The sequence below is a fragment of the Castor canadensis genome, chromosome 12 (assembly GCF_047511655.1).
Source record: "Castor canadensis chromosome 12, mCasCan1.hap1v2, whole genome shotgun sequence".
Classification (NCBI taxonomy): domain Eukaryota; kingdom Metazoa; phylum Chordata; class Mammalia; order Rodentia; family Castoridae; genus Castor; species Castor canadensis.
The window spans coordinates 2,591,102-2,607,789 of record NC_133397.1 but is presented as its reverse complement, the minus strand read 5'-3'; the positions used below and the strand labels follow the sequence as shown (position 1 = coordinate 2,607,789).

General features: G+C 48.8%; 1 protein-coding gene and 1 pseudogene across 1 annotated transcript in view; one reads left to right on the top strand and one right to left on the bottom strand.

The window, feature by feature from the left end:
- The window catches only part of Colec11 (collectin subfamily member 11), a 47,840-nt gene extending 34,473 nt beyond the window's left edge, over positions 1 to 13,367 (bottom strand). Inside the window, exons 1-3 of the mRNA XM_074049092.1 lie at positions 13,176 to 13,367; positions 6,873 to 7,028; positions 3,267 to 3,338 (exon numbers count right to left, since the gene is read on the bottom strand). Coding sequence (XP_073905193.1) covers positions 3,267 to 3,338; positions 6,873 to 7,005 — 205 coding nt within the window. The 5' untranslated portion in view covers positions 7,006 to 7,028; positions 13,176 to 13,367. The remainder of the gene's footprint in view (positions 1 to 3,266; positions 3,339 to 6,872; positions 7,029 to 13,175) is intronic.
- Positions 13,368 to 15,259: 1,892 nt separating this feature from the next.
- Positions 15,260 to 15,562, top strand: LOC141414989 (large ribosomal subunit protein eL43-like; annotated as a pseudogene).
- Positions 15,563 to 16,688: the final 1,126 nt, after the last annotated feature.

Sequence of the window (16,688 nt, the reverse complement as noted above, 5' to 3'; positions counted from 1 at the left end):
GACAGCAGGAGGGAGAATGAGGACAAAAGAAGGTGATGGAGGAGTTTAATATAATCGAAGCACATTGTATGAAGTACAAAAATGTCAAGAATTAAAATCCATTATTTTGTATGTTTGACATATGCTTATAAAAAGAAATAAAATGTAAATTTGTATAGACACAAAAATAATAGCATAGCTTTTTAAAAAAGACACAAAAGAGGTCAATACACCAAAAAGTGGGCATCCCTGGATGATTTACTGTGAGTGATTTTCTTACCAGTTTTATACAAGTTTTCTATCATAAGTGTAGTGTTAATGCTACATATTAGAAAATTTTAAACAAGGCAGTTTGTTAATCCAGCCAAAATTCAGCTCCACCTTGCCTACAGATTTCTGCCTCAGTTTACCCACACTGGGTCCACACATACTTCTCCCTCAGTGGGGTACGCAGGGCCTCAGTTAAGGGCTGAGGTTTACACAGCTATGTGACTCCCCATCACATGCACTCAGCACCTAACGTCCAGGAAATACAGTAGTCACAAGACACGCAAGGTATGGGGACCTGTCGTGAGATTTAGAAGGTACAGTGAAAAAAATCTGTGGTCACCATGCACTTGCATTGACTTCCAAGGCTGAGAATAAGAATAGTGATGACAAGAGTGATGGGGGTCCTAATTGGTGATAATAATGGGTGGCAGAGATGAGAGCCCAGGTGAGTCCATGTCCACATGCACTGGAGCTGAAGGTGTCTCCCATCACGTGCGCACTGAGCTCCAACACCTCTTCTTTGAAAAAACATTGATGAAATAACATCACAAAAATGAATTGTAACCATCTAGAAGAGGGGCAGTGCCTACATTCTGATGCTGGACGAGAACTCAGTACACAGAAAACAGGACAAGCCATCTGATCACCCTGCAGATTTCATCATTAGTTCAATAATAAAATAAGTTGCATAATTTCTCTGCAGTACAAGGATAAGAAATACAGTAACAGGGACGGAGGGTGCAGCTCGGGGATGGAGTGTAAACTAGGCATGCTCAGGATCCTATTCAATCCCCAGCACCATAAAAAGGAAAGAAAGGTGGGAAGGAATAAGGAAAAAGGGGAGAGAGAGAGAAACAAAGGTAAAAATAATACTAACCACTTGATATTTCTATGGTTCTTTTAACTTTTATAACCCCAGAACTTCCTTGAACAGGGAAGTCACCCCCTCACCTTTCACAGGTGAGAAAAGCCCCCTGCCCTGGCTGCCACATGCTCATCCCAGCCAGGTGACAGGTCCTTCCCTGGCACAGCAGAGCACAGGACCCCGAACGCCTCCCTCCCTCCCTCCGTCCCTCACATGCACCTGCTCAGCGCTCACAGACCAAGCACTCACGTGAAAAGAACATGGGAAGGGCTCATGAACATGGTGCAGCCACCTTGTGTCCACAGCCTTCTTTAAAGTTCTTATTCCACTTCTAGCAATGTACTCGAAGGAAATATACAAGCAGAAATATATACAGAAAATCCTACACATCAAGAAGAAAAAGAAAAGAAAAGAAGAAAAAGATTCCCACAAGGTCTACAGCAACAACAAAAAGGCCAAAAAAAGAAGAGAAATGCAGATGGCTTTAAAATATGAGGCGGTTGCTCTCCCTCCCTCCCTCCATGACAGAGAAGCCAAGGGAAGCCAATCTGAGTGTCGCTTCAGCACCTCAGCCAGCGGCTCCCCAGTCCAGCCGCTGGGAAGGAAGCCACTCAATCCTGTTGGAGGGCAGTTTGGCAATAGCTACCCAAATTTCTTTTTTATTTTCCAGTGCTGAGACTCAAACCCAGGGCCTAGGCACGTTCTCTTCCACTGAGATATACCCGACAGCTCACTTTTTGAGACTGGGTTTTACCATGTAGCACAGGCTGGCCCAGAACTTGTGATCCTCCTGCCTCTACCTCCTGAATGCTGAGATTACACGTATGAGCACCACACCTGGCTGAACTTTCAAATGCACACAGAGTCTGATGCAGCAATTCCACCGCTGAGGAGTTTATCTTCAAGGTACATTCATACACATAAAAAAAAATGGCGTGTACAAGGTTATTCAGAGCAGCAAATGCCCAGGGAAATGTAAACCTCAGGTAACTGTGAGAATGGAATGGGATATTTGTGTGCCCTCATGTGGAATGACCTCCAATATACACTGCTGAGTGAAAAGAGCGAAAGCACAGAATGATAAATGTGCACCATGCAATTACGTGTGTGAAAGGGAGAAACAGCTCGTGAACATGCTTGCTGACTCACAAAATATCACTGCAAAGATGAATAAAAATTAACAATGACTGTGTGTGGTGGGGTGTGGGGCAGGAAGAAGACTTTTCACTGTGCTTTTGAACCCTGAACCATGAGACTATGCCATTTATTTCCAATTACTTTTGATAAGTGAAGGGAAAATAAGAAACAAAGCCGGTGCCTGGGGTCGGCGGAGGGCTCTGTGCTGGGGCGTTTCAGATCTGTGATGAGGGTTTCCCAGGGGTGCGCCACCATCAAGACTGCTTAAAAGTGTGCCGCTAGAATAGTTCCTTTTCACTGAAAACAACTTTCCAGTGTCACAAGATTGGTTGCAGGGTCGGCTTAGATAAATTGTAGTATATATTCTCTCAGAATAATGGGCAAACGCTGAGAAAGCGCTTCCCCACAGTATTTAATGATGTATAAATTTTAAAGTAGTCAAGACAAGAACATTCCAAAGACGACAGCCACCATCTGTTGAGCATCCACTACTTCCTGTGTAGCTAATTTACATAAATGGCCTAGTTCCTTCACAGGTGTGTTCTTTCGCCTAGGCATGCGTGCTCCACTGGAGCACACATGTGCTCCAGTTCCTCTACATGTGTGGTCTACTTCCTCTGCATGTATGATGTAGCCTGAGACAGTCCCATGAGGCAGGCAGGACTAGACTATTTCACTGACATGGAAACCGTTTCCAGTGGTGGTGACCTGCTAGCTGTGAAGGGGGAAGAGCCACTTTTAAAGCCCTAGGTCTGTGCCCTGCCCTTTCACAGCTATGCCCACCTGTCTTCTGCTCACACACAAGGCTGAGCCTCGTCATTCCACTTCACAGACATAGCTGAGGGACCAGCACTGTGTCCCCAAGATGTTCCTTATCTCCTGGCCGTACTGGCCAGCTGAGGGACACTGTTTGCAGAGCAACCCCCCCACACTGCCCCAGCAGCACTGCCTCCTGAAGTCTGTATCCTTCCATTGATGCTCCCTCCTCTGTGACAGGGCTCAGGATGGCAGGTACCTTTTTCTCCCGTAGGGCCAACTCTTCCAGGCCGTCCTGGGGCACCTTTGTCTCCCTTCTCTCCTGTGTCCCCTGTGGAAGAAGTTACACCATTAGCAACTGTCTGACCAGCACAGGACAGAAGTGCAACATGTAGATGAATAAGAATTAGGAAGACACCTATATGAAACAGAACTAAGAAACCTCTTGCGATGCTTTAAGTGGGGTGGGGAGGGGGCTGAGGGAGAGAAAGAATGGGGCAATGTAACTAATGTACAATATAAGTCTAATTGGAATTATCACTGAAATTCCCCCTGTATAATGAATATATCCTAATAAAAAATTATTTAAAATAAACAAAAGGAAAAAGAGAATTAGGAAGGCCCTCATCCTGTGATTCAACCAGCCAGACCCCTTCCCCAGCAGTGGCCAGCCCCACCGGGCCTCTGAGTTCTCCTGCCCCTCACACTGATGCTCCCAGTTCTGTCTATAGGACTCTCCTTGCCCTACTTTCTCCCTCAGACAGTGAATTTGTTCCCCCCTCCAATGTCCCCTCTGGGCTGGCTCCCAATCCATCCTCCTGCACACAGTGCTCCCCTCCCCAACACTAACAAGAAGCCTGCTCCTTGGGAAGCACAGACTGGGAAGGACAGACTGGGGTGACTACAGGCATAACCCTCGTCCCCCTCAGCTTGAGCACGGCACACGCTTGCATGGGGCCTTCCCTGGTGGCCCGCTCTAATCTGGGGTTCATTCACCAGACACAGGAGACAGAGATGTGAATGTGTAATTGAGACATCCTGCAGGGTAGGGGTTTACAGAGTGGTGTGTGAAGGGCAGGGCACAGGAGGCCAGGCAGGAACCACACCTCCTTCCTACAGCCCCCTCCCAATCTAATCCTGACCAAAATAACCTACCTAAAACACAAATCAGATTGTTTCTCTCTTCTCAAAAGACACATAAAGCCACCAATAGGTACATTTAGTTACAAATAATGTCCAGAGATACAGACAGTGTGCTCCAGGGCCTGGAACATTCCACACAGCTTGGTCACTCCCTGGGACATGTCACCTGCTCAGTAACAATTCTTTGAAAAGCAGGATCCAAATTTTCAATAACTACCTCCAGGAACATTTTTAAGGACCCAAAATTGCACACAAGAATAAAAATGTTACAATGAAACCCAGTATTCTATTTTTAAAAATTGTATGCTAAGAGACAAGCACTGTTGTAACATGTATTTCCTTCTATGGCTATATTTTAAGTTTCATTAGGAAGAGACTATTTAAAATTTTGTACTCTGTTCAACTGTCTTAGCTTTAAAATGTACTGGATTTTCCTGTAATAAGTATGCACTTAAGCAATTTTTAAAACTTTTCCTTTAGTCTGTTTCCCGTGTGAGATTTAGTTCCGGTCAGTAACTTGGGAGGCCGATGTGTTTTGTTTTGTGTCATTCTGTTCTGTTCTGTTGTTTTGCATTGATGGGGATTGAGTCCAGGGTCTTGCATATGCTAGACAAGCACTCTACTACTTGAACTATGCTCCCAGCCTTATTTTTTGTTTTTCTTTTTTCAGTTTGTTTCTGAAACAGGGTCTCACTGCTCCCCTTGCCAGGGCGGGCCTAGAACTGGCAATCCTCCTGCCTCCACCTCCCCAGTAGCTGGGATTACAAGCATGTACCACCACACTCAGTAGCCCACGTGGTTTTAAAGCAGGAAACAAACAATGATCAGATCTAACTCTTGACCAGCTCACCTGCACAGGTACACTGAGCATCATCACTGACATGTGAGGGAATGCCCAGGGAAGTGCAGCAGGGAGCTCACGGATGGCAAGCCAGGTCAGGGAGGAGAGGGGGCATGTCACACTGTGCAGCTCGCACAAGGCACCCTGGGACCTATCCTTCCTCAAAGCGTGCTGCACCTGTGAGAATCGATGGCCTCTCCACTGGACCCAGGACAGATGGGTGGCTGAGAAAGCTCCTGATGACAGCACAGAGAAGCATCTAGAAAGGAGCCTGGACCCCAGCCCAGTGACATCACTGTGGGACAGACACATGCACTCATGTGCGTATGCACATATTTCAGGAGTCCACCAGGACAGACGGAGGAATGACTTCCACAGCTTCCACTCACAGAGCCACACCCACAGCCAGGGCCCAAGAAAGCCTTTCCCCAGGACTTCTGACAGGTTTGAACTCGAGGCAGGTACTTTACCACTCGAGCCACACCTCCAGCTCCCCTGGAGTACGATAACAATTTCTCAGAACCCCCTGGAAAAACCAGAGCTGAGATAATAGTCAACCAGACCACACTCTGCCCAGGAGTGTGTGTAATCAAGCATTCTTCTCTCCCCTGCCTGGATTCTTTCTCTATTTAAAACCAAAGCTCACATCTATACCCTGCAAGTGAGCTAGAATGCTTACTCTGCCTCTTCCCCTTTGTCCCCGTGCACGTGAACAAACCTCCTTTCTCTGCCCTTCACCACTACACGTCTCCATATTTGCATATTGGTGAGTGGCTGGACTCAACATGTGGACCCCTGGGCCTGGATTCCCGTTACTGTTTGCCCTCTGTGGTTGTCATTTCGACATGGATTTGATCTTTCCAATTGTGGAGAGAAGCACCTCTAAAGGTTCCACCAAAAAAGCCTGCAGCTCTTGGCAGAGTGTAACTCCTGGGGGCCATGGCCCCAAGCGTCCACGTGGGGCAAAATTGAATTTTGGGGTCTAGAAAATGACTGTAGTCCCCACCGTATCCTCACAGACTCCAGCGCAATCCTTCCCACACTTCAGAGTGACAGTCACCAGGCACCCAAAGACCTACTTGCCCCACCCTTGCCACGGGCTCTGCTGGCCTTTCTTAAAATCTTAAGTGTGGAACTAGAGGCCCCATATTTTCACTCTGCGTTTGTAGCTGGTCCTGCTTAGGAATCACAGACTGGGGACCTGTGGCCTAGACTTTGTAGGGCCTGCTGATTTTCCTAGATAAGGGCTCCACTCTGAAGGCAGCAGACACTGCAGTGAAGGCCTGTTCCCCCAGGCTGCTGCCAATGGGTCTGATCTGCAGAGCACTCTACGGGAAGAAGTTACAGACAAAGCAACAAGAAAACTGTTGCTGTTGTTGTTGGTTTTTTTGAGACAGGCTCTCTCCTCCTGCCTCCATCTCTTAAGGGCTGGGATTACAGTGTGTACCACCATGCCGTTTAATTTTTTTAAATAGAGACTAAAGAGCTCTCAGAAGCCAGTATAGGCGCACTGTGGGACCTTAGGAAAACTGCTAAATTTCTCTGAGCCTGGGAGGTCCTACAGACCATAGTCCCTCTTATCTACAAAGTGCTCACCCAGGCTGAGATCCTGTGTGCAGTGCCTGTCAGCCACCAGGTGCCCTCACACAGGGCTCCTGTGGAGAAGGCCAAGTTACAAATAAATTGCTGACTTCAGAACAACATTGGCTGGAAAACGTTTGGACATCATGTAGCCTGGCCCCTTGACTTTACAGGGGGGAAACTGAGGCTCAGTAGATGAGCAGATGAGCTGGAGCCGGCTTTTGTGCCTTTCTGCTGAGTTGTCAGACGGTAGGAGACCAGGCCACCAGATGCCCCGAGCCAGGGGAGCCAGCCAGGTACCTTTGAGCCCAGGAACAAGGATCTGAACGGAGCAAGCGTCCTCTGCAGTCGCCTGAGGACGGCCGCACGGCAGCAGCAACAGGAAGGCCAGGATGACTAGTGTGCCCGCCAGAGCCAGGTCCCTCTTCATCATGAGTGCAGGCAGGACATTGACTCCTGAGGAAGGAAGGAGTAAACAGTGACAGGAACTCCAGGCACAGTGCATGACAGTGAACAGAGCAGTGAGCAGAGCAGGCCATGCTCGGGGCCCACACCCCACCTCCTTCCCTCTGGGTTTTGGTGCCTGTGTCACTAGCACACTCACATGCCACAGAGGGTCTCCAAGGCCCTCAGCCAGGCAGGCTCCTTCCCTGAGCCTTTGCTGAAGGCCAAGTCCACTGCCCAGTCGTGCTGGGGATGCAGGATGCATCTGTCCCTAAGCCCAGGGCCCAGCAGAAGCCCCACCTGATCCTCAGAGCAGAGGACCAGGGACCTGGCATGGTTGCTGCAGAGCTGGCAAGGGGAGGGGTGTGGGAAGAGTGGCCCTGAGCAACAAAGCTCCAGGTTCAAGGGCTCAGTTCACAGATGAGGAATTCATGCCCTATATCTCCATCAGCCAGAAGACAAGGGCATGCATGGCCCAGCTGGGCGTAGCCTCAAGAGAGACCAGGGAGGAAGGGGGACCCCACCCTCGGAAATCAAGGGGGATGGAGGGCAGGGTAAGGAGTGGCTTCTTGGGCCTTGGGCCTGTCACAGGAAGGGCGGGGGCTTGCTGCCCTGTGTTCCTTCATCCTGAGAGCATAGAAACTGGAAACAGCTGGTGGAGTGGCTCAGGCGGTAGAGAGCCTACTTGCAAGTGAGAGGCCCTGAGTTCAAAACCCAGTACCACCATTAAAGAAGGAAGAAAGAAAGGAAAGAGGGGAGAGGGAGAGAGAGAGAGAGAGAGAAGAGAGAGAGAGAGAGAGAGAGAGAGAGAGAGAGAGAGAGAGAGAGAGAGAGAGAAGAAAAGAAAGAAAGAAAAAATGAAAAGAAAGAAAGAGCAGAAAAGAAAGAAGAGCTGGTCACAAAGCAGGCAAGGATAGTTCCTGGTGGAGCAGCAAAGACCACTTGAAAGTGCTGTCACCCATCCTAAAATGCTTCTGATGCTGCCTAGCACCCCCGCTCTGGGTCAATCACTCACTCAGCAACACTTATGGTGCCAACCCTATACCAGGTACAGTTCTGGGTGCTAGGGTAAGGCAAGAACAGTAAGTTTCTCACTGCAGTTGGGAGAGAGACAGACAGATGGATGGACATATGAGATCAGCAGCAACTGGGAAGAGAAAGGCAGAGCTCCATGGTCTGGGCATGCAGGTGCTGCTCCATAGAGGCAGGCCAGGGACCTCCCTGATGAGCTGTCAGAGCCACAGTCCCTGCATGCTTGGGACCTGGGGAGGAGAAGGAGGCCAGCCTGGTGAACACAGAGGCAAAGCCTGAGGATGAAAGAGCAAAGAGTCTGGGCCTGGTGGGATGGTGACAGCTTCTGGATCCCACAAAACAAATGAGGCTTTGGATCAGGGACATGGCTTTCCAGAGGGGCCACCGTGCTCTTTTTTTGAGACTGGATTTGTAGGAGAAAGAGTGGAAGCAAGGAGACCAGACTGAAGTGACCACAGTGGCACAGTTGGAGATGATGGAAGAGTTCAAGTAAGGACACATTTTGGAAGCAGAGCTGACATGGTTTTCACTGATGGATTCTGTGAGAAAGGAAAGAGGAGCCAAAAACTAAGTTTGGGTCCTGAGTGGCTCAGCAAGTGGGCAACTGAGAAGAGAACTTGCCAGGCAGGAGAGGACAGATCTGGGGTGGATTTGGCTTTAGTCAGAGAAGTCTGTGGCTCTCCCAGGGAACAGCAAGCAGGCAATGAGGCCTGGGGGGATGGAGTGATGATTTCGTTTACAGGGCTCAAAGATCAAGGCATCCTGCATTTGTTCCGAGGATTCCAGGCCAGCCAGCCCTCCAGACCCCATGTGCAGGTCACATTAGCTGCCAGAGGAAGGCCATCAGAGGGATCCCCACCTCAGCAGCCCAGGAAGCTCTTTGTTCATTTCTTTTTACCAAAGTGGGGAAGGTGGTCAGGACAGACACCCCTAAAGGCCAAGGTCCCATGGAGACTTCGTAGTGTGCAGAGACCCCACTTCTGGCTGTGCTGGGAATCCGAACACCCAGCTTGAAAGCCTGAAATCCCTGCATCCTCCCAGAGATGTGTAGAGAGGTCAGGATGCCACAGACACCCTGCCACCATCACTGGGCCACAGATGATGGGAGCTACATCTTGTGACAATCAGGAGCAACCCTGTCGTTACAGCAAGAAGGAAAGCCTCTCCCAACTCTAAAAAAAGTCCCAGGTAACAACAAAAGGAAAGGTTCTGTGAAGATCACTTTTTGATGTTACATCTGAACAGTAAAGTGTTAAATATCCACCTGAAGCTAAGGAGAGGGTGAGGGAAGGGATGCAGAGGGGAGAGAGGGAGACTGAGCGAGCAAAGCAAGCACTGAAGGCTATCACCTGCCAGGGCTGTAAACCTGGAGAAGACTGCACTCCCAAGACCTTTGGACCTTTGCAGAAACCTAGTGACATGAAAGGAAAAGCCATCTGCCATCCTTCCTATTGGGACCACTCAGGGGGAAAAGACTCTTTACAGCTGGAAGTCACAGAGAGAAAGCCATGCACCTCAGCTGCAGAGAGCAGACTCCACTGGCCTAAACACTTGTCTGTCCTTCGGTGACCCAGGTTCAGGGTTGCAGCTGTGGCTCCTGCCCGCTCCAAAAGACTGGACTCAGTCTTTTGCTTCCTGGTGAATGACAAAGCCATCAATCCTCTGGACATGCACGTGACTGGATGGTGAGAAACAATGGAGGAATTCATGGGAGCTGAGTAGTTGGAATTACAGGCATGCACCACTATACCTCGCTCATGTGCATGTATTCTTAAACATATCCTGTCTTGGTTTGCCTGAATTTTATAAAATCTTGTACATGGTCTTCAGTGTGTGACCTTTTCACTCAACCCTACACCCTAGATTCTCCAGGGTGCAACATGCAGCTGCAGTTTGTCATCCAATGACATTGACGTAGAAAACACCAGCTGCCAATGGTATGAGGATGAGGAAGACACTGGGCTGGGTGGAAACTGTTGAGGAGGCTGAAGTTGGCCAAGGAAAGTCGAATGAGGGCTGGCTGAGGTCTGGGGCACAGCTGGTGGTGCTGAGCTCATCTGAGTACCTGTGGAGTTAGCACAGCCATTGAGGAAGTCACAGTGCACAGAGATCCACACACGGGGCTTGGTGTCCAGACGGCAGGGTTTAAAGGACAGCTCTGGGTCTGCCTGTGCCACTCACCAGTAGCCTGGCCAAACTGCATGCTTTTGTGAGCCTGTTCCCTTGTCGTAGGGGAAATGCCAACCCCCTAGGCCACTGTGAGGAAAGTGTGGTGATGCCCACAAGTCTGAGGCACAGCAGCAGGCACTCCCCTTGTGATGGCTGCTGATGTCACTTCTGTGACAGGTATGGGCTCGCAAACAAGGGGTGAGCCTGGAGCCAGGGTCTGGCAGAGAATGTCGTGTGCTCCCGGAGCACACGGGAAAACTCACTTCCACTCCATGACATCTTGCAAATAATGGCTTCTCTACAATCACTCATAGAACTGACACTGGAAGAGGACAACTCCAGTACTCCATCCAAACTTGCTCTGCCATCCCACGGCACCAGCAAGGAAGCAAAGGTAAGAAAAACTCAGCAAGCAACCACCCACCATTATACAACCAGTAAGTGGTGACAATGGGCTTGTCACTGTCACTGTAGGCCCCTTTCTTCATTCTGCACCACTGACAGCTCCCATGCATGCAAGGAAGAAGGCTTGTCTTCCTCCAGCAATCATAATGGGAATAGGCTTTTATTTTATTTTTTAATTTTAACTTTTTTTGGCAGTACTGGGTTTGAACTCAGGACCTTCTGCTTGCTAGGCAAGTGTTCTACTACTTGTGCCATGCCTCTAGAGAAAAAGGACTTGATATAAATTATATACCAAAGGTGGACACATATATCTTGTAAAGTGTTGTGAGTCTTCATTTTAAAGACAATGAGGTAGAACTGGGTGTGGTGGTACACGCCTGTAATCCCAGCTACTTGGGAGGTGGAGACAAGAGGATCTTGTGTTTGATGGCAGCCTAGGCAAGGGTAGCAGCAAGACCTTATTTCCAAACTAACATTTTTTAAAAAGGGCTGGGGAATAGCTAACATGGTAGAACACTTCCCTAACACACACAAAGCCTCAGGCTCAATCCCCAGAACAATCAACCAGTTAAGACAATGAGGTACAGAGCTGGATAATCAGTCCAAACCGCATAGCTGGGCTGTGCCCTGACTCTGGCCTCTTCTGCACGTCAGTGCCACGTCTACCATGCAGCTGCCACCTGTGTTCACACAACGCTGTAACAGCAAGGAAAAGCCTCCTCGTTAGGCAGCAGTTAGCCAGGGGTGATGGGTGAGGCAGGATAGATAAATAAGGAAACAAGCAGTACACAGAGGTGATAGATAGATAGATAGATAGATAGATAGATAGATAGATAAATTTTTGTTTTGGTTGGAATAGGACTTGAACTCAGGGCCTCATGGTTGTAAAGCAGGTGTTCTACTGCTCAAGCCACACCTTCAGTCCACTTTTGCTCTGGTTATTTTGGAGATGGTGTCTTGTGAACCATTTGCCTGGGCTGGCCTCAAAATGTGATCCTCCCAATCTCAGCCTCCCAAGTAGCTAGGATTATAGGCATAAGCCACTGGTACCTGGCTGAAATTATATTATTTTAAAAAATAAATCAAAACTGGATTTCTTGTCCCCTCAGTCACTCACTCTCCAACCCTCCTGCCCACAGTCCCTGTCCCAGGAACCAGGGCAGGTCAGCACAGGGTGGAGGTACCATGCCCATCTAGGAGCCCTTTCTCCAGAGCTCTCCTCTGTGCTGCCTTCTCAGGAAAGGAATGTGGTTTCATAAACGGAGCCCCTGCAGCATTCCCGGATCCCTTAAGAACAACATCCTTATCTCCCAGCCAGGCCCAAGGCTGAGGCTGCATCAATGAAGAGGCTTGCTTTCTGGGGAGAGGGGATTAAATGTGGAATTCACAGAAGAAATAATTATAGGAATGAAATGGGGGGATTTGAGTTGCCAAACATTCAATTTTGCATTCTCATCAAATACCTGCACATCACCAGTGACTTACACCTGTAATCCTAGCTACTCAGGAGGCAGAGATCAGGAGGATCACAGTTCAAAGCCAATCCAGGCAAATATTTCGCAAGACCCTATCTCAAAAAAAACACTTCACAAAAAAGGGCTGGAGTGGCTCAAAGTGTAGGTCCTGAGTTCAAACCCTAGTACTGGAAAAAAAAAAAAAACCTGCACATCTAACAGATACCACACTAGGGAGGGCTGGTCTCACTGGCAGACTGACTCCCACCCCACATCACCCTGCTGTTTGCTTCCTACAGTGGCAATGTGCCCCACTGGTGGCTTCTTATCAAGACTGCACTGAAAAGAGGCCTCTTCCCTCATCTTTCCTGCTTCAGTCTGTTCTCTGCCACACAGATTTCTCAAAGTCAGAAGGAGTAGATTAGAGAGCTTCCCATCAAACATAACACCCGGTCCTGCACTTGCAGTGACTTTGGAGCGAGATCATTGAAAGAGAACTACATCATCAGTGCCATTCTAACACCTCGGCCCATTCGTAAGGGCTGGGAGTCAGGACAGGAGGGCCACCCTCGGGAACTCCTCTCCAGTCTGGAGACAAGATGACACCACTGGATAGAGGAAGATCCCCCGGAATAAACATCCTTCCCTGGGTCACCTCGCCCCCACCCACCTGGGATCCCACTGAGCACCACACAGAGCTGCTGCTTCCCAAATTCCCTTACTGCTTGCGCTCACCGATCACCCACAAACGCTGATCAGAACCGGCTAGCAGGGTCAGTGGCTAATGACCAGGGGGGTTGGAATTGGGAGACTGCTCCACCTGCAGCCTGAGGTTCTTTGGATTCTCTGTAACCTGAGTGGCCATGACTCGCTCCCCTAGTGACTCTGACCCATCAGAATCCACCTCATGAAAAGGCTTCATGAGGGTCCCACCATTAACTTCTGAACTGGGCTCCAGTGAGCCTGGATCTAAGAACAAATCTCCCCCTCCTCACTAGCCCAATCCCACCTCCAGCTTTGTGTGGAATTTCACCCCCTTGTCTGGGTGTCTCAGTACCCATCCAACCCTGGTCTAAAGTCCCCAGGCAGCGCCTCTTACCTCAATGCACACTAGGCAATGGGGCTGTCCTGATGGTCACAGGCCCATGGGGACACTGTGCTGCAGAGCCTCATGGCTACTATTTAGAGAGGCCGGCCGCAGTCCAGCACTCAAAGAACCCCTGCCCGACTGTCACAGCCCAGAAGCTGCGGGATGGCTGCAGCCTTATCTGCAAGAGCTTCCTGTCTGAAACACAGCAGCTGTCCTGCAGGACAAGACAGAGTGTGGGAACGCACCGATGTTGCCACGCGGGGGGCGGTGTGTGTGCAGGGACAGGCCCTGCTAACCCACCCCAGACAACCTCCTGTCTCATTCTGGGCTTTCTTTCCTGTTTTTCTCTCTTTCCTTTTCTTTTTTAAATAAGCATGCACACTGCAGAAATTAAAAAGTGTTAAAGAAGGGGGCTGGAAGTGATGGAGTGTAAGTCCCAGCTACTGTGGAGGCAAAAAGGATCATGAGTTCAAGGCCAGCCTGGGCAAAGTTAGTGAACCCGTATTTCAAAAACAAATTTGGGTTGGAAGCAGAGCTCAAGTGGTAGAGTGGCTGCCTAGCAAGTGCAAGGCCCTGACTTCAAACCCAGTACAAAATATTTCTTACACAGTATGGTTGTATGAAATTATTACAATAAAATCCCTCATATTATTAATGCATGCTAATTCAAAAATGAAAGTTAAAAAAACTTTTTGGTTATAGTACTGGGGTTTGAACTCAAGTCTACACGCTTGCTAGGCAGGCACTCTACCACTTGAGCCACTCTGCCAGCCAAAAAAAAAATTTTTTTAAGCCAGGCACCAGTGGCTCACACCTGTAATCCTAGCTATTCAGGAGGCAAAGATCAGGAGGACTGAGGTTTGAAGCCAGCCCAGGCAAATAGTTTATGAGATCCTATCTTGAAGAAAACCTTCACCAAAAAGGGCCGGTGGAGTGGCTCAAGGTGAAGGCCCTGAGTTCGAACCCCAGCGCTGCAACCAACTCAGGACCCTTCTTTCCCACAGGAGCTTTTATCCTTTCTCATAACAAACTTTCCTACCTCTATGCTCAAAAATAAGTAAGTAAAAATAAAGGGATGGGACTGTGACTCAAGTAGTAGAGTGTTTGTCAGAGCATGAGGCCCTGGGTTCAACCCCCAGAACCACAAAAAAAAGGATAAAGAAGAGGGATAATAATCACCTGACAGCATGGAAGCCAAAATAAATGCAGCTGACTACTTCTTTTCCACATGGGATTTCACTGAACAAGGCAGAAAGTGCCTGACCGCTGCTTATAGACTCAGTGACTCACCAATGTATTCCCAGTTATTTGGGAGGCTGAGACTGGGAGGATGGAAGCTCAAGGGAAGCCTGGGTTCAAAGCCATCTCCAAAATAAGGAGAGCAAATGGACTTGAGGTTTGGCTCAAGCAGCAGAGTGTTTGCTTTGCAAGCTTAAAGCCCTGAGTTCAAACCCCATCCCAACAAGAAGAAAAGAGCCAGCTCACAAACACTCGAGTCACCCAAGTTACATTTACCCAGCTGGCAGGCTGGGTAGGTTCGGATTCTTCAGTTTTGGGGGTGGGGGCCTTCTTTCAGAAAAAAGGATATGTATAAAAGTGTGGTGAAGGGTGGTATGGTAGCATATGCTTAGAACACCACCACTCTGGAGGTCGAGCAGAACGATGGTGAGCTGCAGGCCAGCCTGGGCAAAGTTAACGAAAGAAAAACATGAACAGCCATTTCAACAAAGAGGACATACAGATGGCAGACAGATACACACGGGGAAATGTCTGATGTCATTAACCCAGCCCCCCACAAGGGGCTGGCACTACACCTATCAGGGTGCCAGCATGGCATCCAATGCTGACAAGCATGAGAAAAAGCTGGTTGGTCTGTTTTTGTTTGTTTGTTTGTTTGTTTGTTGTTTGTGGTGCTGGGGAGGGAATCGAAGCAAGCCCTCTACCATGGACCTCCATCCCCAGCCCATGCATGAGAAAGTCACAGCTACATTGCTGGTGGGAATGTAAAATGACGCAGCCATACTGGAAAAAGAGTTTAGAAGTTCCTGAAGAAATTGAATGTGCTCTCTGACTCAGGCCTGGGACACGGTGACATGACCCAACACATCAAGAAGATTGGGATCGTCAGTAAATATGGAACCCGCTATAGCACCTCCCTCCAGAAAATGGTGAAGAAAATTGAACTCAGCCAGCCACCAGTACACCTGCTCCTTCTGTGGCAAAACCGAGAAGGAGAGACAGGCTATGGGGTTCTGGCACTATGGTTCCTACATGAAACAGTGGCAGGTGGTGCCTGGATCTACACCACCATTTCTGTGGTCCCAGTCAAGTCTCTCACCAGAAGACTGAAGGAATTGAAAGACCAGCAGGAGCTCTACTATGTGAGACATCCCTAGTTTATAATAAAATGGGTTATTTTTATAACAACAAAAAGCAGCAGCTAAATGTGCAAAGCTCAGGCAGCAAAGCCTGGATTCAGTTGGAACGGGAGGCTCCCTCAAGTACAGGGTGCGACAGGATTTAGTGGCCCCTTCCACCCAGAAACAAATCGTGCATCTACCAGACGATCCAGAAATTGTGCTTCTGGGCATTTATCGCAGAGAAATGCAAAGTTACCTTCAATCTAGGCCTGTGTACAAATGTTTACAGAAACTTTATTTGTACCACCCCGAAGCAAGGATCCTCCCAGCTGTCTTCAACAGGTGAGTGGTTAATAGATTACAATGCAGTACCACCGATAAATAAGTAAATAGACTGCAAGTCATGCATGGAATGCAGCTAGCAATTAAACAAGACATTCATCCACATGGCTTGGATGGATTGCTAGGGATTCTGGGCAGTGAAAAGCCAATCCCACTTACCTAACACTTAAAATACCCAAACTACAGAGACTGAGGACTGGCTAGTAGCCGCCAGGGTGAGGGAAGGAGGTGGCCATGCAAGCGACAGCAGGGATCTCTGTGATGACCACGTGCTCTGACGTGTCTGCAGTGCCAGTACTTTGGTTTGATACTGTGCTGTCATTTCCACCGGGGAACTGGGCCCAGGGGATCTGTAGTACTTCTTACAACTGCATGTGAACCTATAGTGGCATTTTTTAAAAAGCTGCCTGACAGCCCTTACGGTTCTTTTCCAATATTACTTGACTGCATGTTCTTTTATTGCCTCCTCCCTTGAAAACTACTTTTATGGGCAGAGGACAACTCAGTGTTTGGCTTGTCATATTGGGGAATGGTTCCCCATTCAATGTAACAGCTCTGAAAGATGGCAGAACTTTTAAGAGGTGGGGCAAGTGCCAGGTTACAACTGTTAATGCTGTCTCACAGAGTCGCTAGTCTTGCAAGAGTAATTGTGGTCTGTTGCTTCCTGCCTTGCCACGTGACCTCTTCCACACATACCCCGTCATGTGATGTCATGCACTATGAGACCCTTGCCAGAGCAGAGCAGACGCCAGGCAGGCTCTTAGGTCTCCAGAAGTGTGAGCTAAAAACTCTCTTCCTTCTAAAGTACCCAGCTTCAGGT